Here is a 24,082-nt window from a genome sequence, read left to right as displayed (position 1 = left end):
TAGTTCCTGGGATTATGAGAGCCAGAAGAGACCTTTTAGAGACTGTTTTGTTCAGCACCGTAAATGTATAGGCTGAACTTACGATGATTGGTACCTTCTCTGTGTCAGACTCTGGGCTGGCACTGGGGACTGAAAGGTGACTAGGATAGTGTCCTTTTCCCAGGATGGTGCTGGTTTGGTGGGAAATGCAGATGCTTTGCCTGTGAGTGAAAGTGCCAAGTGCCATGATAGAGGAGTACACAGAGTGTTTTTAGAACACAGAAGAGGAATGAATTACTCTCCTTAGTGAGTTGTGGCAAGTTTGAAAAAATAGATAAACTTTGAGCTGGACTTTGAGGGATGAGTAAGAATTTGTTTAGCGGAAAAGGAGGCCTATGCTGATGGAAAAACAGAGCTGTTAAAACACAAAGTATATTCAGAGAACAATAGATTGTCTGATATGACTTGAATGTAGGATACAGGGCAGTGAAATGCTCTTGAAATGAGGCCAAAAAAATTTTTTTAAAGCCTTAGCCTGAACTGATCTTTGAAAGTCCTTGTATATGACATTAAATAGCCTGGTCTTTATGTGGAATTTATGTGGGGAAGGGATGCGGTAAAGTGTATGTTTTAAGAAGAGGCAGTATAATGGCCAAGGGTGGGGAATGGATTAAAAAGGCCAGAGACCAGGGCTGGGTGGCCCATTAGGTGGCTGCTGTTGTGGTCTGGGGTGACTCTGTAGAATAAGACAAGAGGGCAGCTGAGGACAGAACCTTCCAGAACACCACCCTTCATGGGAGGCAGAGGATGACCACTCTTCATGGGAGGAGGCAGAGGAAGAGGGGCTGTTGAGAGAGGTAAGGAAGGGTTGGTGGGTTCAGGCCCTAACAATAACAGTAGTAACAATAGCAGTCATTCATTGAATACTCACCACATACCAGCTATTCCACTAAGTGCTTAAGGAAATGGACATGCCTTGGCCCCTGGCAGCCCTGCGTGGCTGTAGGCATATCCTCTATTGTACAGATGGGAAGTTGAGTAGTCTCATGGAAGCCAGAGAAGAGCAAGTTTCCAGAAAGAAGGGATGGGCAGCAGTGGGGCAGGTCCTGTTGAGGTGAGATGTGGGTCTTGAGTCCCTGGGATTTGGCAGGTGACCCTGGCTCTGTTTTCCCAATAGGTATTCCCAGCCACTGCATGAGGAGATAGCCCTGCACAAGTACCTTAAGCACCGCAATATCGTTCAGTACCTGGGCTCTGTTTCAGAGAATGGCTACATTAAGATATTTATGGAGCAGGTGCCTGGAGGTGAGTAGTCGCTGTCTTCTGGTCTCACATTCTGAAACTCACTACAACATTGATGTCATTTGTTGTCCTGCCATTTACAAAATGACAGACCCCTAAGCCAGGCCTGTAGGGCGCCTGTAGTCCCAGTTACTTGGGAGGCCGAGGTGGGAAGATCACTTGAGCCCATGAGGTCAAGGCTGCAGTGAGCCACGATCACAGCACTGCACTCCAGCCTGACGACAGAACAAAAGCCCATCGCTCTTAAAAAAAAAAAAAAAAAAAAAAAAAAAAAAAAAAAAGCAACAGACCTTTTAGATGTTGGAAAGTTGGATACTTTCCAAATGTCATATAAGCAGTCTATTTCTGGTTTGTTGATGCAGTTTGTTCAACCCACAAATATTCATTGACTGTCTACAGAGGAAACAGTCTTTGGCTTTGAGGCCTTCACAGTCTAGGAGTTAAAAGATGGATTTGGACAAGGGTGCAGAAGAGGGAACATAGGTGTTAAAGTGACAATGCAAAATAGCATTTTGATGATGAAATCAAGCACCAGTGTTTTATCCACAAAAATCCCTGAATTCAAGAGGTAGGGCACAGGTGGGGAGTTCCTAGGATCTGGAGCCAGACCATCTAGTTTGAATCAGTTCCTCCATCCACAAGCTGTGTGACTTCAGGCAAATTGTTTTCCCTTTCTGTGCCCTCAGTTTTCTGATTGAATAAATGAACTGTAAAATTGGAGTAATAATGACTCTGATAATTGGAGTAATAATTATTGGAATAACAATAACGCTGTCTCGGTGAGCTGTTGGGTGGATTCTGTCTGGCAGAGAACAAGAGCTCAGTAAGTGCTCATTGAAATAATAAAACAAAACAAACTCTTCAATAAAATAATAGTTATCTGAATACAGATGTTGAAACCTCAGTTAGAAATCTTCATTCATTCACTCAACCGACAGTTATTAAGAGTCTACTATTACAGGAAGAGTCTTAAGTATATTTATTAAGAGCCAGGCAGTCAGCCAGGCACAGTGGCTCACGCCTGTAATTCCAGCACTTTGGGAGGCCGAGGCGGGTGGATCACTTGGGGCCAGGAGTTCAAGACCAGCCTGGCCAACATGGAGAAACCCCCTCTCTACTAAAAATACAAAAAATTAGCCAGGTGTGGTGGCGTGTGCCTGTAGTCCCAGCTACTCTGGAGGCTGAGGCATAAGAATCGCTTGAACCCGGGAGGCGGAGGTTGCAGTGAGCCGAGATCATACCACTGCACTCCAGCCTGGGTGACACAGTGAGACTCTGTCTCCAAAAAGAAAAGAAAGAGCCAGGCAGTGGGCTAGATTTTCAGGGTTATGTTAGGATAAATGAAGTAGTTTCTTTTCCCCTTAAGTTGGTCATAGTCTGTCAGAAAACTCGTCCATTGCTGCTTTTTTCTTTTTTCTTTTTTCTTTTTTGAGATGAAGTCTCTCTGTCTGTCGCCCAGGCTGGAATGCAGCGGTACGATCTTGGCTCACTGACTGCAACCTCTGCCTCCCGGGTTCAAGCAATTCTCCCTGCCTCAGCCTCTCAAGTAGCTGGGATTACAAGTGCGCGCCAACATGCCTGGCTAATTTTTGTATTTTTAGTAGAAATGGGGTTTTGCCATGTTGATCAGGCTGGTCTTGAACTGACCTCAGGTGATCTGCCCACCTTGGCCTCCCAAAGTGCTGGGATTACAGGCGTGAGGCACTGCGCCCAACCCATTACTCTTCACATTAGTTGATAACCCCATCCCAGGTCTTAGGTTTAAGGGTATCAACAGAATCAGAGACAGATGTTTTCATCCCCTTTTACAGATGGGGAGACCAAGGTAGATCAAGGTCCCATAACAATGTGTAAGTGGGAAGCTGAGACCAGCTGATGTCTGAGGGCCCGTTCCTGCCAGTGAACAGGACGTCCTGCAGCTCACATGATGTCCTTCGAGACGTGGTCACAGCGTCCTGAAGGGAGCTTTTCTTTTGGCCCAAATGTTCAGTGTTTAATAGTATAATTGGGGGAAGTGGTTCTTGATCAAGACAGTCCTACCCTGTGACCTGCCACTGTGGCTTTCTCGCACTGAGGACAGAGAGACCCAACTTCTTCCAGTCCTAGTCCTTGTCACCCTAAAGGGCCCCTCACTCTGGACTTGTCCACTTCTGATTACAGGAAAGATATAAAACGTGGCTTTGACCCAAGCAGAATGGCTGAGACAGACCTGCTATAAACAAGTGTCATGGGACCTGAGTTATCTAGGCCAGCAGGCCATGCCCCTCAAGTTGAGAGAGAATTATTTTGCTCTCCTCCTAACTTCATGCAGCTGAACAGAGCTAAACCCACAATTGGCCCCACTGAATTTCAGGGGGCACAAGGGGTTTGTGTTCACCCTCCGCCTCTGGTCAGGTTCATGTGCTGCTTCGCTTCCAGTCCGTTCCCTGGCTGTAGCTATAGTGGGGAGGAAACATGTTGCATTTCGCCCAGATCCAGTGGTGTTGGTGTAAGCGCTTATGTTAGGTTAGAAACTCACCTCACTTTATTTCCCTCAACTCTTACCATTGAAACTTTCTCTTCCTGCTACGTTTTTTGCTGTGACTGTCTCTAGGAAGCCTTTCGGCTCTTCTGCGATCCAAATGGGGGCCGATGAAGGAACCGACGATCAAGTTTTACACCAAACAGATCCTGGAGGGCCTTAAGTATCTCCATGAAAACCAGATCGTGCACAGAGACATAAAGGTACTTGCTTTTTAAAGCTGACGAGGTTGCCTTTGCTCATATCAGATCACGAGAGCTGTCGGTGGTATCTGCTGAGTGACTGGCTGACAGGGGTATGATTTAGCACAACCGTCCCCAAAATGCAAAGTCTAGTTTCCCTAGAGACTTGTGACGGTTTCCCAAGGTCCAGATCTGTTTCCTATGAGTTCGTTTCAGCCGGTCTTTTAAGCACTTGATGTTGTTCTTTTCCAAAGGGCGATAATGTTCTGGTGAACACCTACAGTGGAGTGGTGAAAATCTCCGATTTTGGGACCTCAAAACGTCTTGCGGGTGTGAACCCCTGCACAGAGACTTTTACTGGTAAGCGGACCAGAGCTTGGCGTGGGGTGCCCATCCCGCAGTTACGCTTTCTGCACAAGCTGTGGTTGTTCAACCGTTACTCAGTGAGCACCTTCTCGGAGCAGAGTGAGCAATTTACTTGAAGTGGACGGTGTATTGTCCCCAAATTCAAATTGTTTTAACTTTGTCATAGTGATGCACTTAGCCAGCTACTTGTGGCAACAAGCTTGCCCTACTTTCTTCTTTGTCATCCAGAAGTTGGGTAGATGGAGTGCTCTGCTGAGGTGCTGAGGTTTTTCTTTTTCTTTTTAAGACGGGATCTCACTCTGTCGCCCAGGCTGGAGTACAGTGGCACGATCTCGGCTTACGGCAACTTCCACCTCCTAGGTTCAAGTGATTCTCGTGTCTCAGCCTCCCAAGTAGCTGGGATTATAGGCGCGCCCCCTACCACGCCTGACTAAGTTTTGTATTTTCAGTAGAGACAAGGTTTCACCATGTTGGCCAAGCTGGTCTCGAACTCCTGACCTCAAGTGATTCGCCCACCTCAGACTCCCAAAGTGCTAGGATAGATTACAGGTGTGAGCCACTGTGCCCGGCCTCTGCTCAGGCTTTCTGAAGGTCCCTCAACCAATCAGCAGGATGGCAGCACATCTCTTTAAAGTTAATAGCACATTATTTGAAATTGTAGGTAATGCTGAATAACAATATTCCTCAGACAACTGATTAAGACATTTTATTGGTCTGTCATAAAAATAACCTGTTACCGTAGTGAATTCTGGTACCTTGTGTTTTGACATGATTGTGTTTCCAAGAGAGGCTAATTCTTCCTGGGGGAATGTGGTATTCTAAGTGATTTTGAGGAATTGGATTTTCTTGTCCGTGTGTCAGTGATGGAATAACGAGCATTGAGAGGGACTGGGTTCAAAGGGTGGTATACAATTACCAGCTAGTTTCACAGTTGCAAGATCAATAAGTAGAATGATGGTCAAAAGCTACCTGTGGCTATTGGAAATTCCTGCTTAAACCTGACTAATAACAAGAACTTTGATCATTGGAAAGAAGTACTGATTTTTGAATAAGTAAAGGTTTGTAGTCCCCCAAGGAGTAATGTAAAGATCACAAAGATCTTGCTTGATAGAATTATGAAGCAGCTGAGGCCTGGCATAGTGGCTGACACCTGTAATCCCAGCACTTTAAGAGGCCAAGATGGGAGGATCACTTGAGGCCAGCAGTGCAAGACCAGCCTGGTCAACATAGTGAGACCCCATTTCTTTAAAAAAAAAAAAAAAAAAAGAAACAGCTTTCATAGGCTGGGCACTTTGGGAGATTGAGGCAGGAGGATCTCACTTGAGCTCAGGAGTTCAAGACCAGCCTGGGCAGCATAGGGAGAATCTCATCTCTACAAAAAGTAAATAATCATTATTACATGTTATATTTATATATTATATAATAATTATAGCAATTATTGGCTGGGTGTGGTGGTGGGCACCTGTGGTCCCAGCTACTAGTGAGGCTGAGGTGGGAGGATCTCTTGAGCCCAGGAGGTTGAGGCTGCAGTGAGCTGTGATGGTGCCACTGCACTCCAGCTTGGGTGGCAGAGCGATACTCTGTCTCAAAAAAAAAAAAAAAAAAATCAGCTCTTAAAATAATATAGCTCTGAAATAAGGTATAAAAGACAGGTGACTGTTCTCTATCTCTGCAGTCACTAAAGCTGTAGAGTGGACAGCTTGGGTCTTTGGTGAATAATGTCTCAGCTTTGAAAGCCTTTTTGTCAACGAGAGAGTTGTTGTGTGTCAGCCACTGGACACCCACAGTGGAGACACATTCACCATCTAAAGAGAAGTTTAATACATCACAAAATGACTTCTCACTTGTAACACAAGGGAGGTAGTGTGCCTGAAAATGGGAAAATATTATACCAGGGACACTATCAGAATCTCCCAAAGAATGAGTGCATTGAATTTTCATTCATTGTTTCTGGTATAAACATACATATACATCTATCAATATGTGTATATGAATATGTATGTATGACTAGCACTTTATTTTCTTTTAGCATTTTACTACCCTAATTGAAAATAACTTGTATCCTCCTCTTTGGAAGCCAACAATTAGCTTGGCAATACGTAGCAAGAGGGGCTCTGATATGACAAGGAGTTATTTCAAGACATAAAACCCCCAACAATTTATCTCATAATTAGCATCCCTGAGGAGGAAACAAACTCACAAAGAAAACACATGTATAATTCATCCTTGCATATCACATTTCCCAAGTAATTGGCTTGGGGAGGCACGGATTTTGCATTGCAAAAGAATGCAGGGGTGTTTGGGGGATAATAAAGAAGGGGTCTCATTTTGGTTAGGAAATTCCCCTGCATATAATTGCTCTTTGCAAAACAGAGCAGTTCTGTGAGGAAATCTCAGCTGGTTGGTGCAGAACTCTGGGTCGGTGGTTGCTCAGCCTGGCAGGAGAGCCAGAGGGTTTCAGGCAACTTCCTGGCCTGGAGCCCTCCCTCAGTGTGTTCCTCTGAAGGGTTTGCCCCACACATGGGAACCTGTGAGAACGGGAGGAAGTTATAGCCAGGGTCAGCCCCCACTTGTCTTTTTTTTAACAGCGTTATCGAGGTATAGCTGACATATCAGAGCACCCCTTAGAAGGGCACAATTCATTGGTTTTCAGTAAATTTACTGAGTTACTCAGCCATCACCTCGATCCAGCGTCTGAACCTAGCAGCCCTCATGCCCCTTGGTACTCAATCCCCATTCCCACTCCAGCCCCAGCTTATCACTCATCTGCTTTGTTGTGTTTGTGTGACTTTGCCCATTGTGGATATTCACATGCATGGAATGAATACAATATATGGGGTTTTGCATGTAGCTTCTTTCACGTTGAGTCCTGTTTTTGCAGTTCCTCCATGCAGTGGTGTGTATGGGTACTTCATTGTTCTTCATGGCTGAATGGCATTCCATTGTGTGGAGAACCACATTTTGTTCATCCATTCACCAGTTAACAGTCATTTGGGATTGTTTCTACTTTTTGGCCACTGTGGATAATGATACTGTGAACATTCGCATACAAAGCGTGTGTGAACATGTGTTCTCAGCCCTCTGGGGTAGATACCTAGGAGGAGAACTCAGGACAGGAGCTCTGTTCCTGTCTGGCTGCAAACATCGTTGGTTCAAATTCTGGCCCAACCACTTGCTGGCTGTGTGACCTTGGGCATATTACTTAACCTCCATGTGCCTCAGTTTCTTCATAAGTAAAATAGAAATGCTCGTCGTACCTACTCATAGGGTTTTTATGAGAGTAAAGTGAGTTACTGATGAAGTGCTTTGACTGGTCCCTGGCACATAGCAAGTGCAATTGAAGTGTTTGCTAATTAAATACTCACTTGTACTTAGAAGTCATGGGTTATTAGAGCTGGAAGGAGCCTTTAAGAGAACTGAGTTTAGGTGTGTAACTTATGTGTTGAACCCATTGGACTCAAAGGGTATAATCACAAAAGCCACTGGATTTTTCTCTCCCACTTTTCATCCTGCCTGGGGCGGGATTTCTTTCCTTTGACTTTTCCAGCCACCCTTACATAACAGAGAAAGTCATACCGACACTTGAAGGAGCGCACACAGTCTGAATTCAGGAATTAAAAAGGACTTATTGCTTGAACCCTGGAGGCGGAGGTTGCATGAGCGGAGATTGCACCACTGCACTCCAGCCTGGGCGACAGAGCTAGACCCTGTCTCAAAAAAAAAAAAAAAAAAAAAAGAAGGATTCAGGCTAATACACTGATCAACACTCTGGTCCTCATTCAAAAGTCAGACCGTTCTCCCCTCTCCCTGCAGGCAGCGACCTGTGGTCAGGAGCAGGGTGTTGGCTTCTTCTCTCTAATCACCAGTTGCAGAAAGGAGAGGACAGGAACAGGGAAAGTTGTCACTTGACTAGCACTGTTGGAAGCTGGCTTTGCATGCTGTGGGCCTGGCTGATGTTTAGTGATTTTCCCTCGCCGGCTCTCTCTGGATGTAACGCCTGTGTCGTGGGCAGGGGCCTGTCCTTTGTCTGACTGCCCCTCCTCCCAGTCATTTACCGCTTACATCACATCCTCCCTCCATCTCTTTCTGTTGAGGGATTCAGCTCGTGGAGGACTGTGTTTGAGCAGGAATTCCTTTGCTTTTTTTCTTTTTAATATTTTATTGGGCAGCCCCTGGAACCAGAATAGGTTCTGAGAGAGACTCCCAGGATTCCTTTTAGGAAGACCATAGGCCGGGCACAGTGGCGCATGCCTGTAATCCCAGCTTTCTGGGAGGCTGAGGTGGGAGGATCGCTTGAGCCCAGGAGTTTGAGACCAGCCTGGCCAACATAGTGAGACCCCGTCTCTACCAAAAATATAAATATTAGCTGGGTGTGTGGTGTGCACTTGTAGTCCCAGCTACTCAGGAGGCTGAGGTGAGAGGATCACTTGAGCCCAGAAGAATGAGGCTGCAGTGAGCCATGATTGTGCCACTGCACTCCATCCTGGGCGACAGAACGAGACCCTGTCAATCAGTCAATCAATCAAATAAATAATAAAAATAAAAGATAAACCCTAAGCCAGTATTTCTGTAATAGGTCCCCCATCTGGTGTCCGGGGTTCATGAAGCTTCAGCCCACTGTTGAGAGGGTGTGGCAGTATCCCCAGACCGTACAGCCCCCTGTCTGCTGCTGGAAGTTACCTTTGCTCCCTTGGGAGCCAGTCCACTGTGTAATTTACCTACAGGAACACATACACACGGAGCTGAGTCGGCTCAGTGAAGCCCCCTTCAAAGGCTTTGGGTTAGGAACAAGTGGCGCCCCCTTCCCACCAGACTCATCCCTTGGGCAGGTCAACTAGGGTAGTCCCCTGGACCATGGGAAGATTGTACCTTACTTTTCTTTTCTGTACTTGATTAATACGAAATTTCGAAATTTGGGCTCTAACGGTATCTCTAAGGGCCTGTGGAAGATGTACTGATCGTGACTTGGTATTGAGTGGCTTGAATTGCCCTGGGCCCACACGCTTTTGGGGACAGTCCTGCCCCAAATCCTGTAACTTGGGAGAGGGTAGGCAGCCCAGCATCTCTCTCTCTGAAGAAGCTGCCTCAGCACCACCCCCTACACTACTCTGTCAACTCTCTCAGCCCCTTGATCAGAATAGAAGGTTCCTGGGCCTCAGTTATAAACTCGTGTCTTCTGTCGTGTGTCTTCTTTGCTGGTAATCTTAAAATCCTGTTGGACAATTCTCCAGGAGTCCCCAATGGATTTTGTGCCCTAGGGGGTCTGAGTCAGTGCCTGCGGGTCTCTTGGTCACCTTGTTCTGAACTCTGCACCAATGCGCTGGTGTGGGTACCTAAGAGCCATAGTGGGCTGTGACCAGTGACCAGTGTGTTAGGGCATACCTTGGAGGAAATATAGTTTAGGGAGCATATGGGGCCCCAAGAGAACCAGATTTTTATTTATTATTATTATTTCTTTAGAAATGGAGCCTTACTCTGTCGCCCAGGCTGGAGTGCAGTGGCATGTTCTCAGCTCAGTACAACCTCCTCCACCCAGGTTCAAACGATTCTCCTGCCTCAGCCTCCCGAGTAGCTGGGACCACAGGCGCGCGCCACCGTGCCCGGCTAATTTTTGTACTTTTAGTAGAGACAGGGTTTCACCATGTTGGCCAGGCTGGTCTCGAACTCCTGACCTCAAGCCATCCGCCTGCTTCGGCCTCCCAAAGTGCTGGGATCACAGGTGTGAGCCACTGTGCCTGGCCTATGAGAGCCAGATTTAAGGCAACCCAATTTTCCAGGAGTTGTGCATGATTCAGATGCCCCACAATGCCATCTTCACTTGGTTTTCTCGACAGAATCCAGCCTTTGGGATAGCTGATGTACACACCCAGCGTGCGTCCCACCAGGGAGTGTTCCCTTGAGTATTTGAAATAGTTGTGTGTGTCCGTCTCTCTGTTGGCAGTACTGAGAGTGAATGGTTACCCTGTGAATACAGTAGTGCATAAAATGGAGCACCCAGTTTTCCATTATTGCCCTGTACCTTCCAGTGACATGGAAAGATGCTCCAATATGGTTTTGGAAATCCTTACATGCTCTTACTCAGGCAGCTTTTTTTCCAGCAGTGCTGCTTCTTGATGTAGCATGTGGATGAGTGATGTCATGGTGTGTAGTTCTGAACTTGGAGGTAGAAGACATGGGTTCTAGCCTAAGTGAATCCTTTAGCCTCTCTGAACCTCAGTTGCCTCCTGTGTGAAGCAGGAATAATGGTAGACAGTGCTTCCTCTGCCCAACCTTCCAGAGTCGTTTGAGTCAGATGGACAAAGCTACATGGAGACAATTGGTAAGCCATCAAGTGCTCACCAGAAGTCAGATTTGTGGCAGGCAGCCTCCAAAATGACCCCCAATGATCCCTACCTCCTGATAGTCACACCCTTGCATGGTTCCCTCCCATTGAATGTGGACTGGACTTAGTGACTTGCTTCTAATGAATAGGAAGGAGTGGGAGTGATGGTGTGTGACCTGGAGACTAGGTCATAAAAGGCAGTGTGCCATTCCTCTTTCTCTCGGATCACTCTCTCTGAGGGAAGCCGTGTCTCAAGCCAGTCCTATGGAGGATCCCATGTAGTGAAAAACCGAAACCCTCCACTAGCTCTATCCTTAGTGAGTGGGCTTGGAAACTGATCCTCCAGCCCCAGTCCAGCCTTCAGATGACTGTAGCCCCAACTGCTGTCTGGACTGCAACTTCCTGGGAGACCCTGAGCCAGGTCCACCTAGCTAGCTAGTTGCTCCTGGATTTCAACCCTTAGAAACTCTGTAAGACCTAACTGTTTGTTGTTTGAGTTGATAGATTTGGGGGATCATTTCTTAAACAGCAGTAAATAACTAATACGAATGCCATTATTAAGTCCTTGCCTTTAGAAAGAGTGCTGTTCACCATGGCTCCATATTTTTAAAAATCTGCAAATTTATTTTTAACTTTTGTGGGTATATAGTAGGTATATATATTTATGGGGTATATAGACTATTTTGATGCAGGCATATAATGTGTAATAATCACATCAGGGTAAATAAGGTATTTATTACCTCAGGCATTTATCCTTTGTGTTACAAACAATCCAATTATGCTCTTTTCATTTTTTTTAAATGTACAGTTTTTTTGTTTTGTTTGTTTGTTTTGACACAAGGTCTCACTCCCATCTGCCCAGGCTGGAGTGCAGTGGCATGATCTTGGTTCACTGCAGCCCCAACTTCCTGAGCTCAGGTGATCCTCCCACCTCAGCCTCCCAAGTAGCTGGGACTACAGGTGTACACCACCACCCCTGACTAATTTTTTGTACATTTTTAGTAGAGATGGGGTCTCGCTCTGTTGCCCCGGCTGGTCTCAAACTCCTGGGCTCAAATGATCCACCCACCTTGGCCTCCCAAAGTGCTGGGATTGTAGGCATGAGCCACCATGCCCGGCCAAAATGTATTGACTATAGTCACCCTGTTGTGCTGTCAAATACTAGATCTTATTCATTCTTTCTATTTTTTTTGTACCCACTAACCATCCCCACCTTCCCCCAGCCCCCACTGCCCTTCCCAGCCTTTGGTAACCATCCTTCTACTCTCTATGTCCCTGAGTTCTATTGTTTTGATTTTTAGCTCCCACAAATAAGTGAGAGCATGTAATGTTTGTCTTTCTGTGCCTGACTTATTTCGCTTAATATAATGATCTCCAGTTCCATCCATGTTGTTGCAGATGACAGGATCTCATTCTTTTAATGGCTAAATAGTACTCCATTGTATATAAGTACCACATTTTCTTTATCCATTCATCTGGTGATGGACACTTAGGTTGCCTCCAAATCTTAGCTATGGTGAAGAGTGCTGCAACAAACACGGGAGTGCAGATATCTCTTTGATATACTGATTTCCTTTCTTTTGTGTATATACCTAGGAGTGGGATTGCCGGATCCTATGATAACTTTCTTTTTAGTTTTTTGAGGAATCTCCAAACTGTTCTTCATGGTGGTTGTACTAATTTATATTCCCACCAACAGTGTGTGAGGGTTCTCTTTTCTCTACATCCTTGCCCACATTTGTTTTTGCCTGTCTTTTGGATATCAGCCATTGTAACTGCAGTGAGATACTATCTCACTGTGGTTTTGATTTGCATTTCTCTGATGATTAGGGATGTTGAGCACCCTTTCATATGCCTGTTTGACATTTGTATGTCTTCTTTTGAGAAATGTCTATTCAGATCTTTTGCCCATTTAAAAAAATCAAATTATTAGATTTTTTTCCGATAGAGTTGTGTGAGCTCCTTATGTGTTCTGGTGATTAATCCCTTGGCAGAGGGGTAGTTTGCAAATATTTTCTTCCATTCTGTGGGTTGTCTCTTCACTTTGCTGACTGTTTCCTTTGCTGTGCAAAATCTCCAAATTTAAAATTAAGCAGACTAAATAGGCTTCAATTATGAAATAATTGTACCAGGATGGACAGTTATTTGACCAGAGCCAATTAGCATTAGCCATTTATGTTTGGTTTAGCATTTTTTACTACTGCTGGATACATCTATAAATGTATTCTCTTGCTCTTTGAAGAAATAAATTTAGTGATTATATTAGGGTCCAGGCAGAAAAACAAAAATAACCCCAGTTATTTCCACGGAGAGAATTTAATAGAAATAACTGTTTGCTGGGTACCAAAAACCAAAAAGGCAGAAAGGGAAGCCCTGAGGTATCAGGAAGCCTATCCCCCTAGGGCTTGGGGGTCAAATGGGAGGATGAGATTAGAACTTGTTGGGAGGGAGTGTCACCAGGCTGGAGCAGGTACCTCTGAGGGGCAAGATGAGGCTGGTTCTGGAAGTATGGGGTGACACACAGCTGGAGACTGGGGCCAACTGAGGGTCCAATGTCAAGCTTAGGGCCACCGCAAGCACACAGCAGGTCTCCGCTCCCTTCCACATCCTTCCAGGGTCTCTCTTTAGCGCCACCTGCTTACAGAGCCTAATGGGGAGCTGTAAGCAAAGCAGAATCCCAGACTCAGCCTCACAGAGCAGAGCTGAGAGAGGATAACTTCATAAGAAGCACAGTGTCGGATCCTTCCTCAATTAGAGATTCGTTAGAAGGCACATTCCCTGCCAGGACCTCTCCATCTGTTACAGCAGCAAGAGCCCATAGGGGATATTATGTCACCGGACGTTCCCTTCTTGGGGCTCTGGGATTTCCCAACAGGGCATCAAGTGTAATGTGCTGCCATGTTGCCCAACTCTGCAGCTCACTGAACACTTCCCCGCCAGGGCATCAGCTCTGGAGACCAAAGCCATCATTTGTGCCTCACCGATCTGTTGTGCTCACTGATACAACCCAATTCATATTTAAATTTATATTTAAGTCACTTGGAATTGAATAAAATTAAAACTTAAGAATGCATTTCTTCAGTCTCACTAGCTACATTTCAAGGGCCCAACAGTCAAATATATGAGGCTAGTGACTACCATATTTAACCACACAGAATAGAACGTTGCCATCATCGTAGGACATTCTGTCCATCACAGCTGCCCCTAGAGTATTTAAAATGGGCACGGAAAGAATGCTAATAAGACGTGGGATCTTCCAGAGGGGCGCGTAGTAGGTGGCTTCTCCAAACTTTCTTTTTAGCCAGTGCGCCCTTTGCTTTCTTTCTCTCTCTCTTTTTTTTTTTTGAGACTGAGTCTCATTCTGTCACCAAGGCTAGAGTGCAGTGGTGTGTTCTCAGCTCACTGCAAACCAGGTTCAAGGGATTTTCCTGTCTCAGCCTCCTGAGTAGCTGTGATCACAGGCACCCACCACCACGCCTGGCTGATTTTTGTATTTTTAGTAGAGACGGGGTTTCGCCATGTTGGCCAGGCTGGTCTCGAACTTCTGACCTCAGGTGATCCGCCCACCTTGGCCTCCCAAAGTGCTGGGATTACAGGTGTGAGCCACCGTGCCCGTCCCTGCTTTCATTGATTAAAACTCAGGAAACCTTTGGTTGTGTAATCCTGAGATAGTTCTTTGAATTTCTCTGGGTTTCGGTGTTCTATTCATGCGTGGCCAAGGTCATCTCTGACTTTGCTGTCTTCTTTGCCAGCCCCCAGTAGCTGCTGTCACTTCCACATGTGTCCCCTTTGCACAGGCTGAGTTTTAAGGAAAACAAAGGATGTTATTCGCAGAGGCCTTTACTGACCTCCCCTTGTGCTGTCTCCCCTCAACAACCCTTCAGCTTCCCGCCGCCACAGCTGATCACCACCTTCCCTGTGGCACACCTCTGGTAGCTTGTGACCCACAAGAGCACGTCCAAACCCAGAGCCCTGGGCCCACCCAGCTTGCCCCTGGGCCTGTGCCCTTGCCATTGCCTCCTTAACTCTTCCCACACCCTGCCCTGTGTCAGACATGGCTTGTTCCCCAGACCCGCTGTCTATCTCACACCCATGATCCCCTTTGTCCAGCTCTCCGGCCTTCGCAGTAGGACCCTGCTTCCCTGACCACCCTGGCTACCAACCCAGCAAAGTCACACTTTACCCAGGCTGCTGCCCACTAAGGCCTGAGCCTGGCAGGGGTGCTAGAACCCAGGTGGGACTCTTCCAGCAGATGACTTTGGGCTGCAGACTCCCCAGCGGCCTGGCTGAAGCCCTCTCTGGGCTGCTCTGCCATCCCAGATTGTCCCCGATTCTGCCTTCCCCTCCGCTCCCAGGTGTTGAACCTGCCGTGTGGTCTGTAGCCGGCCCTGCCCGCCCCGGTCCCTCCCACTTTGTCCTTCAGAGACTTTCTCCCCAATAAATCTCTCGTATGTTTCATCTCGTCTTGGCATTTACTCCTCAGAGACCCAAATGGACACAGCCATAGATTTCCCTGACCCGAACCAGGCAGAGAGTCAAACCCTATTTTATTAATGTTCTTGTAGCCTTCTGTGTATTTCTCTGTCCTAGTACCTACCACATTTTGCCATTACTGCCACCGCTGCCAGCATTCTGTCTATCTCCTCCACTAGGCAGCTCCCTACCATCAGGCTGTGTTTCTCACGTTCTGGCTTCCCTGTATTTGGCATGTACTAATATGTGCTGACTGAATTGCGCGATTTGTCCTTTGAGGGGCCAGGCAGTCCTCTCTCCATGTGGTTAGTATTAAAGGAAGGCATGTTGCATGTCTCTGGTCAAAGAAAGATGCAACCAGGCCAGGTGCAGTGGCTCACGCCTGTAATCCCAGCACTTTGGGAGGCCGAGGCAGGCACATCACCTGAGGTCAGGAGTTCGAGACCAGCCTGGCCAACATGGTAAAACCTCGTCTCTACTAAAAATACAAAAATTAGCCGGGCATGGTGGTTTGTGCCTCTATTCCCAACTACTTGGGTGGCTGTGGCATGAGAATCGCTTGAACCCAGGAGGTGGAGTTTGCAGTGAGCCGAGATCACGCCACTGCACTCCAGCCTGGGCGACAGAATGAGACTCTGTCTCAAAAAGAAAGAAAAAAATTTATGCATGGGACAAGACTCCATCTGCCATTCATGAAGCCATTCATTTCACAGTTAGTGGTGGGTTTTTTGTTTTGTTTTAGAGACGAGGTCTTGCTATATTGCCCAGGCTGGTCTCCAACACCTGGGCTCAGGTGATCCTCCTGCCTCAGCCTCCCGAGTAGCTGGGACTACAGGCCACTTAGTTTCTGAGCAATATGGTACCCACAGTCTGTTTGTTTTTTTCCAAATAGGCACCCTGCAGTACATGGCACCTGAGATAATTGACCAAGGGCCTCGTGGGTATGGTGCCCCAGCCGATATCTGGTCGCTGGGCTGCACCATCATCGAGATGGCCACCAGCAAGCCTCCGTTCCATGAGCTCGGTGAGCCGCAGGCAGCGATGTTCAAAGTAAGTCATGCTTTGTGATTGAGGTTGGGCGTGGTTGGGAAGTAGAATTCAAAACAAAGTCTCCTCCCAATGCAGAAAGCCTCTCCACAAAGGTAGGAGAGAAGGAGACCGTTTTTTATTGAATAAGCATTAAACCAGAGTGCGAGATGCGTCACAGGCGATCTGCTGAGACTGCAGGGACGGAAAGCAATCTCACAGCTTCATAGAGCCGAGCAGACACAACCCGTGACGTCTGGGATCTCAAGAGAAACCAGAACCGGCCCTCAAGGAGGACAACTTGGTGGCGCCATTTGTCACACAGAGCTCATCTTAGACTCACCTGGTGATTGGGGGAACCATTTGTGTTCACTGTTTGGCTTCATCCAAAGGAAAATATAGGCCGGGACTGGTGGCTCACACCTGTTAATACCAGCAATTTGGGAGGCCGAGATGGGTAGATCACCTGAGGTCAGGAGTTAGAGACCAGCCTGGGCATCATGGCAAAACCCCATCTCTAATACAAAACACAAAAATCAGCTGGACGTGGTGGGGCACGCCTGTAATCCCAGCTACTTGGGAGGCTGAAATAGGAGAATCACTTGAACCCGGGAGGCAGAGGTTGCAGTGAGCCGAGATTGCGAGATTGCACCACTGCAGTCCAGCCTGGGTGACAGAGCGAGACACCGCCTCAAAAAAAAAAAAAAAAAAAAGGAAAACACTAAACTCGTATCTTTAAGACAGTAGGTAGTTAGTTTTGGAGTGAAGCCACCACCAAAGTGAAAAATCTACCTTCCTATTTCTGGGGAGAGCAGAGTTATGAAAAAATTAATAAAAGATGACAAGTTTAAAAAAAAGAAAAGGAAACTAGGAGATAGAGACCCTCTCTTCTTTGATGATCACATTTCAAAGAGATGGCTTCCAGGTCCTTGCAAAAGACATTTCTGGCAAGAGGCTTATTTAGCTGTTTGAAAGATTCACATGTAATTTGGAGACAGAAAGAACCTTACAATTATAAGTTCTCTGAAGTCAAGGCTCTAAGAAAGCTGGGTGGGGTGGGGGTGGGGGAAGGCCCTTTCCCCTTATTTTCAACAGGGAGAATCCAGGCCCTTAGTTTCCCTTCATGTTTGCTCTTACAGTGGGTAAGACTCCAAGGCCATGTGGGGTCTGTGCCTTTGGGGGACAGGTTTCTGACTGGCTTCTGGAGAGGTGGGAGTTGGGCTAGCAGGTAAATATAGCCCTTATCATTCCAACAACCCTCCCGGAGCTAACAGGAAGGGCAGTCCGTGTGCTGGGGCCAGCATAGTGTAGATTGAGCATTGTGGGTGGGGGTTTTTACGGCTGAGCAGCCAAAATTGTGGAAAGGGATGTCCTTCCTTGTGGCCTCACGGGAAGCTGATGCCAGGACACCCCTGTGTACCCAAGGTCAGGTGTGCAGCTTCTGGCCTCGTGTATACTTAGAAACATGGAAGGGGCTTGATATGGTTTGGCCGTGTCCCTACCCAAATCTCATCTTGAACTGTACTTCCCATAATCCCCACGTGTTGTGGGAGGGACCTGGTGAGGATAATTGAATCATGGGGGCGATTTCCCCCATCCAGTTCTTATGATAGTGAGTTCTCACGAGATCTGATGGTTTTATAAGGGCTTCCCCCTTTGCTGGTTCTCATTCTCTCTCCTCCCGCCCTGTGAAGAGGTGCCTTCTGCCGTGAATGTCAATGTCCTGAGGCCTCCCCAGCCACGTGGAACTGTGAATCAATGAAACCTCTTTATAAATTACCCAGTCTCAGGTATTTCTTCATAGCAGCATGAGAACGGACTAATACAGGGCTCTGGCCCTCGGATGCCGTTTCCAGCACTGACCTTCCATGGAGCATTGGCTTGAGAGAGCAGGCTCACAAAAGGACGAATGGCCATTGCTTATGGATGATGGGGCCACAGTGTGTGGACATGGGCCTGATAGAATGCGATTCCAGAGGCCTCTTCCTGGCTTCTCTGCCAAACATGGTGTCTTCATGGCGTGCGTCTGTGCCGGGCTCCCTGCTTGCCTCTTAGGCAGAAGGAACTTGGAGGTGTGAGTATGGGTTTCTGCCGGTTGAGGTGAGGGCAGCACGTTCAATGGGTCCCGAGTGCTGCCTGTTTGGGTGCCTTGGCTGCTCTCTTAAGCCTGGCCAGGCCCCTGAAGAAGGTTCTCAGGGCTTCTCGCCCTCCTGTCAGCTGCTGGGGTTCAGAGCCAAGGCCAAGACCTCGAGTCGACAAGAGTCTTCTGACACCTACAATCCCAAGAGGACCCTGAGTGCCCCTGGGCTGGAAGACGGCGACGACCTTCCTCAGCACTTTGACCATCTGCGGTGGACCCTGTTGGGGCCATTGTAGATCTAACCTGCAGCTTCCGTAGCAGCGTTGGAATAAATAGCAGCGGGTGATGAGAAAAACATGAGGCCCACCTGAGAGCCATGACTGGCTGCTTTCTGACCAGCTGACTTCCGGGAAACCTGGGAGAGGGCTGAAGGCTGTGACTGGCTCGATTGCTCAGTAGGGCGTGAGTGGCTCCCCACCTCCACTTGTTTTTGTTTAGCTAATTCACTGTACAAAGGCCTTTTTTTTTTTTTTTTGGACAGAATCTTACTCTGTCGCCCAGGCTGGAGTGCAGTGGTGCGATCTTGGCTCACTGCAGCCTCTGCCTCCCGGGTTCAAGGGATTCTCCTGCCTTAGCCTCCTGAGTAGCTGGGGTTATAGGCATGGGCCACAATGCCTGGCTATTTTGTATTTTTAGTAGAGATGAGGTTTCACCATGTTGGCCAGGCTGGTCTGGCAACTCCAGTGATCCACCTGCCTCCGCATCCCAAAGTGCTCCTCGCCCAAGTGCAGGCGAGGGCCACTGTGCCCAGCCTGTACAAAGGGTTTGAAAATGTATTGACTTCTTTGGATGGCATATGAAGTCACTTTTCATTGCCAATGAGAAAGTTATTATTAAATAAATAATGGCCCCTGTGTTATTTATTTCTGGGACCCTTCAATGCTTTAGAAAAATTTCAAGAAACTTCTGGGCAGTATCTGAAACAAAGGAAACTCTCTTTCCCCCGAAGGGACTGTTGCAGATTTAACTGTGTCACCCAAAAATGATCTATGAAGTCCTAACCCCCAGTACCTCAGAATGTGACCTTCTTTGGAAATAGGGTCTTTACAAAGAAAATCAAATGAAAATGGGGTCTGGAACGTGGGCCCTAATCCAGTATGACTGGTGTCTTTATACTTTTTTTTTCTTTTTTAAATCTTTTTATTTTTTTAACTAGTCAAGTGAAACAGTGGGAGTGGAGAAGGAACAAAGAAATCTGTAACTGTTTGTCATCAACTAGCTGCAAACACCACTGCACTTGGACCAGCCTGGTGTCTTTTAAAAAGGGGGGGATATTTGAGCCAGGTGCAGTGGCTCACCCCTATAATCCCAGCACTTCGGGAGGCTGATGCAGGAGGATCACTTGAGGCCAGGAGTTCAAGATCCCCTGGGGCAACATAGCAAGACCCTGTGTCTACAAAAGATTAAAAAATTAGCCCATTTGGTGGCACACACCTGTGGTCCCAGCTACTCAGGAACCTGAGGTGGGGGGATCCCTTGGGCCCAGGAGTTGGAGGCTGCAGTGAGCTATAATCATGCTACTGTATTCCAGCCTGGGTGAACAAGTGAGACCCTGTCTCAAAAAGTTGGGGGGTGGGAGTGGAGACTTGAACACACATGCTCAGAAGACAAAGTGCGATTCCCAGGGGAATGCCTCGGGGAGGCAGACGAGTGAGGGGGGTGCATCTAGGAGCCAAGGAGTGCCAGAGACCACCTGAAGACCACGAGAAGCTAGAAGAGGCAAAGGGGGATTCCCTACATGTTTCAGGAGTCCCTGGCCCTGCCAACACTTGGATCTTGAACTTCCGGCCTCCAGGACTGTGAGATAATAAGCTCCTGCTGTTTCAGCCACCCAGTTTGTGGTATTTTGTTACAGTGGCCCCAGGAGACCTATATGAGGACCTTTTGGGTCACAGCAAAGCACCCTTAAAGAGGACATCCCGGCCAGGTGTCAGCGTGCTGCCCACATTTGCTGTCTTCTGAGAGCCAGGGGAGAGGCCACCCTTTCCTCTTCATGTTCTTGCCTGAATGTTGGTCTTTGTATCCTAGCGCCTGTGAGCACTGCCGACTTAACCTCCCTACCGCTCAGGTGAGAGGAGCCACCTGTGAGGCGCCCTGCATTGCAGACCTGGTGGGGGGATTTCACCCAGCATTTAGTGTTCTTCGAATCCGTAACTCCTGAGCTGGGCAGCCTGGCCAGGAGGAGCGGTGCGTTGGAAACAGCACATGGCCATGGCTGCCAAGTCAAGGGGACATGAAGTCGGGAGGCTCTACCCTCTACACTGCAGCACTCTGAGCTCTCTCGGCGGGGCTCGTGGAGGCCGAGCCAGCCCCCAGGAGCTCTGAGGAGCTGGGAATGGGTGTGGGTCTGGAGGACAAAACAGCTTCCACGCCTGGATTGTTGGGTGGGCTTGGAAAAGACACAGGGTGGACTGCGAAGCTGAAGGTGACAACTCCTAAAAAGATGAGAGGGCCACCCTACTGGGAACAGTTATGAAGGAGGGGCTATGTAACATGTCATGGAAGCATGCCCATGTCACAGCAAGATGTGACAGCTCAGAACCAACTCTTGCCTCCCTACAGGTCACAGGTTCAGAGAGCCATTACTTACCTGTCTGTACGTGGGCAGCCTCAAGGTTTTGTCTGCTTGTGGTTTTGAGCTGGAGGCTGGGAATCTGGGCTGTGGATGCAGAGGGATTGAGAGGTGTTAAAGGCATCTCTTGGGGACCCTGTGCGTCAGGGAACAGGTAACAGATGCCTTTGAGTATCCTTAGAGGACATGCCGCCCTAGGCTGTGGCCCAAGTCCCATCTCAGTTCTCTACTGCTATGTACCAAACCACCCCAAAATTTCAGAAGCTTAAAGCGATGGCTTTTTCTCATGCCTCCGTGAGCTGTTGGCTCTTCTGTGGGTCTCGCCTGGGCTCACTCACGTGGTTGCAGCTAAGGTGGTTTGGCTGGAGCAGAGTGGCCTGAGAGGCCCCTCCCTCGGGGCAGTTCCAGCTGGGATGGCTGGGGCGTCCTCTCCACGGGGTTGTGCCTCCTGGGCCTCCTCTCTGCATGGTATTCTCGGGGCTTTAAGGGGGACTAGCGGAGCCACAAGACCTCTTAAGGCCCAGGCCCCGAAACTCTCACCATGTCACTTCTGTCACCATCTGTTGGTCAAAGTCAAGTCACAAGATGCCGGGGGCAGGGCGGGAAATGGACTCCACCTCGGGGTGGAGGCATGGGTTATGCCCGCCCTGTGCCAGGTGTACAGGAGCTTTGGACTGAGACGTGGATACCCGAATTCACCCAAGGCCTCACTGACACATCGGTTGTCTCGCCCTTAAACACAGGTGGGCATGTTTAAGATCCACCCCGAGATTCCAGAAGCTCTTTCAGCTGAAGCCCGAGCCTTCATTTTATCCTGTTTCGAGCCTGACCCCCACAAACGTGCCACCACCGCTGAGCTACTGAGAGAGGGTTTCTTAAGGCAGGTGAACAAGGGCAAGAAGAACCGAATTGCCTTCAAGCCCTCAGGTGAGGCCTCCCTGGCCAGCTGGGGCAGCACCCTGGCCACATGAATGCTGGGCCCCTGGGCTTCTCTGCTGCTCAGGAGGGCGAGTTCTGGCTGTCCAGAGTACTGGGCTGCTCACGTCATGCCCATTTTTGTAAAGAGTGACGGGACCTATGCAGTAGGTTTGGAGGTTGTCAAAATTTAACTAATAAATGCACCTGGATCTTCTGACAGAGGCCCGGGGCGTCTCGGGGTGGCTGGACTGCCCTCTGCTGGAAGTTGTTCCTTCAGGATTGGGAAGAGAGTGGGGGGGCTAGAGGTACCCCAGCTGGGGTTCTTTGTCTTCCCCACGTGCAGAGCCTGGGGCTTCAGTTTTGGAGCCTGGCTTGTCATCATGTGCCAACCCTGACCTTGATGAAAGGATGTGTCAGGGAGGTTTGCCTGAGGTGGCTGTCCTGCAGGCCACCGAAGCCCAGTGACACCTTCTGGGGCAGTAAGTCCTAACCGGCAATGATGTAAGAGTGGCCCCTGAAAAGGAAGCAGTTTATCCTCTTTTCCCTGGTACCGATCAGGGTCAGAAGCCACCACAGAGTGACTCAGCAACTTGCTGCATGAGGGACCCCCGACTGCATGCATCGGAGTAGAAATACAGCACCTGGGGCCCATACCCCGCCCGACCCACATTTCTCCAGGATCCTGGGTGCCTGGGCAATTCACCTGGGCCTGAGGGGCTGCCAGGGACTCAGCCCTACCCCGTCCCTCTCTGAGGCTCCCCATTCGGTGTCTGGCTGTCCCCCTACAGAAGGTCCCCGGGGTGTCGTCCTGGCCCTGCCCACACAGGGGGAGCCCATGGCCACCAGCAGCAGTGAGCACAGCTCTGTCTCCCCGGACTCCGACGCCCAGCCTGACGCACTCTTTGAGAGGACCCGGGCGCCCAGGCATCACCTTGGCCACCTTCTCAGGTACACGCGCATCCTGTCCCTCCGCTGCGGGCCTGAAAGGGTGCTGGCAGTCCTCTGCCACAAGGCACCTCCCTGGGCCCAAGCAGATGGCCGCTGAGGGGTTTTGCTTCCCTTCTGCAGGGCAGTACGGCGGCTGGGCGGTCCCATCCTGGCAAGGAGGGCGCTTCATTCACTCGCTGTCCCTGCCCTTCCCTCCCTGTCCTTTCAGTCCCCACATGTGCCCTCACCCATCTCTCCTCTTCCCTTCTTTCTCCCCTCTCCTTCGATACTTCCCCTCTTTCCTCTTCCTCTTCTCTCTCCCCATCACCTCCCCTCGCCCCCTCTGTCCCTTCATCTTCTGGCTCCTTCCTCCTCCTGTGCCCCTCCTCCTCCCATCCTTCTTTTCCTTCCTCTCTCTTCCTCCTCCCCCTGTCCCCCTCACCTTTCCTCCCTCACCTCTCCTTCTGCGCTTGCCCCCTTCCCTCCCTCCCTCCTCCCTCCCTCCTCCCCCTCTCCTCCCCCTCTCCTGGGAGGCTCCTTTATCCCGCCTCCCCCTCCTTCTGCTCTCCCCGCTGCTGTGGGGGTTGACAGAACACTGCATGTCTGTCCTTCCTCCGACAATTTCATCTTGAGCACAGGGACTGCGTCGCAGTTACCTCTCAGCCCTCCTCCAGGGCGTCCTAATGTGACACACTCCCGGGGACAGTGCCCCGGCATGCACAGAGATTGTCACACGTGTTTGTCCACAGTGTTCCAGACGAAAGCTCAGCCTTGGAAGACCGCGGCTTGGCCTCATCCCCGGAGGACAGGGACCCAGGCCTCTTCCTGCTGCGCAAGGACAGTGAGCGCCGCGCCATCCTGTACAAAATCCTCTGGGAGGAGCAGAACCAGGTGGTTTCCAACCTGCAGGAGTGCGTGGCCCAGGTGCTTGCCCGAGGGAGGGCACCGACTCTTCCCGCTCCCTCTGCCCAAGTCCCAGTCCCCAGACAGGTCCAGTCAGGGACCTCGGTTCCTGCCGCCCTGGAACATCTGCATAGTTACAGTGATCACTGTAAATGTTTCCCTAATGTCCTTCCCTTCCCCAACAAAACAAAAGAAAATACAAAGAAAAAAGCTCTGCCGAAACATGGATTTGCAGATACCGCAGTGATTCTAGGCATTGGTGGGGCGGTGCTGCCACCTGGTGAAAACCAGCCAGATTGTAGCAGAAAGCCCGAAGCACTTTCTCTGGCCTCTCTCATGATCCGGTTTTGAGTCCTGGAGTGAATCCCCAACTGTAGGACATGCTGGAGCTGCCCTCAGAAGCTGGGAGAACAGCCACCTTGGGGAAGGTGGTTATGGGTGAAAATATCTG

At 49.0% G+C, this 24,082-nt stretch overlaps 1 protein-coding gene across 1 annotated transcript in view; it reads left to right on the top strand.

The window, feature by feature from the left end:
• MAP3K15 (mitogen-activated protein kinase kinase kinase 15) overlaps positions 1-24,082 on the top strand; it is a 148,192-nt gene that overhangs the window by 112,031 nt on the left and 12,079 nt on the right. Inside the window, exons 16-22 of the mRNA XM_025372149.1 lie at positions 1,157-1,284; positions 3,875-4,005; positions 4,239-4,344; positions 16,038-16,195; positions 21,627-21,810; positions 22,590-22,749; positions 23,478-23,652. Coding sequence (XP_025227934.1) covers positions 1,157-1,284; positions 3,875-4,005; positions 4,239-4,344; positions 16,038-16,195; positions 21,627-21,810; positions 22,590-22,749; positions 23,478-23,652 — 1,042 coding nt within the window. The remainder of the gene's footprint in view (positions 1-1,156; positions 1,285-3,874; positions 4,006-4,238; positions 4,345-16,037; positions 16,196-21,626; positions 21,811-22,589; positions 22,750-23,477; positions 23,653-24,082) is intronic.

This window comes from Theropithecus gelada, chromosome X (assembly GCF_003255815.1).
Source record: "Theropithecus gelada isolate Dixy chromosome X, Tgel_1.0, whole genome shotgun sequence".
Taxonomy (NCBI): domain Eukaryota; kingdom Metazoa; phylum Chordata; class Mammalia; order Primates; family Cercopithecidae; genus Theropithecus; species Theropithecus gelada.
This window is presented reverse-complemented; position numbering and strand designations above follow the sequence as displayed.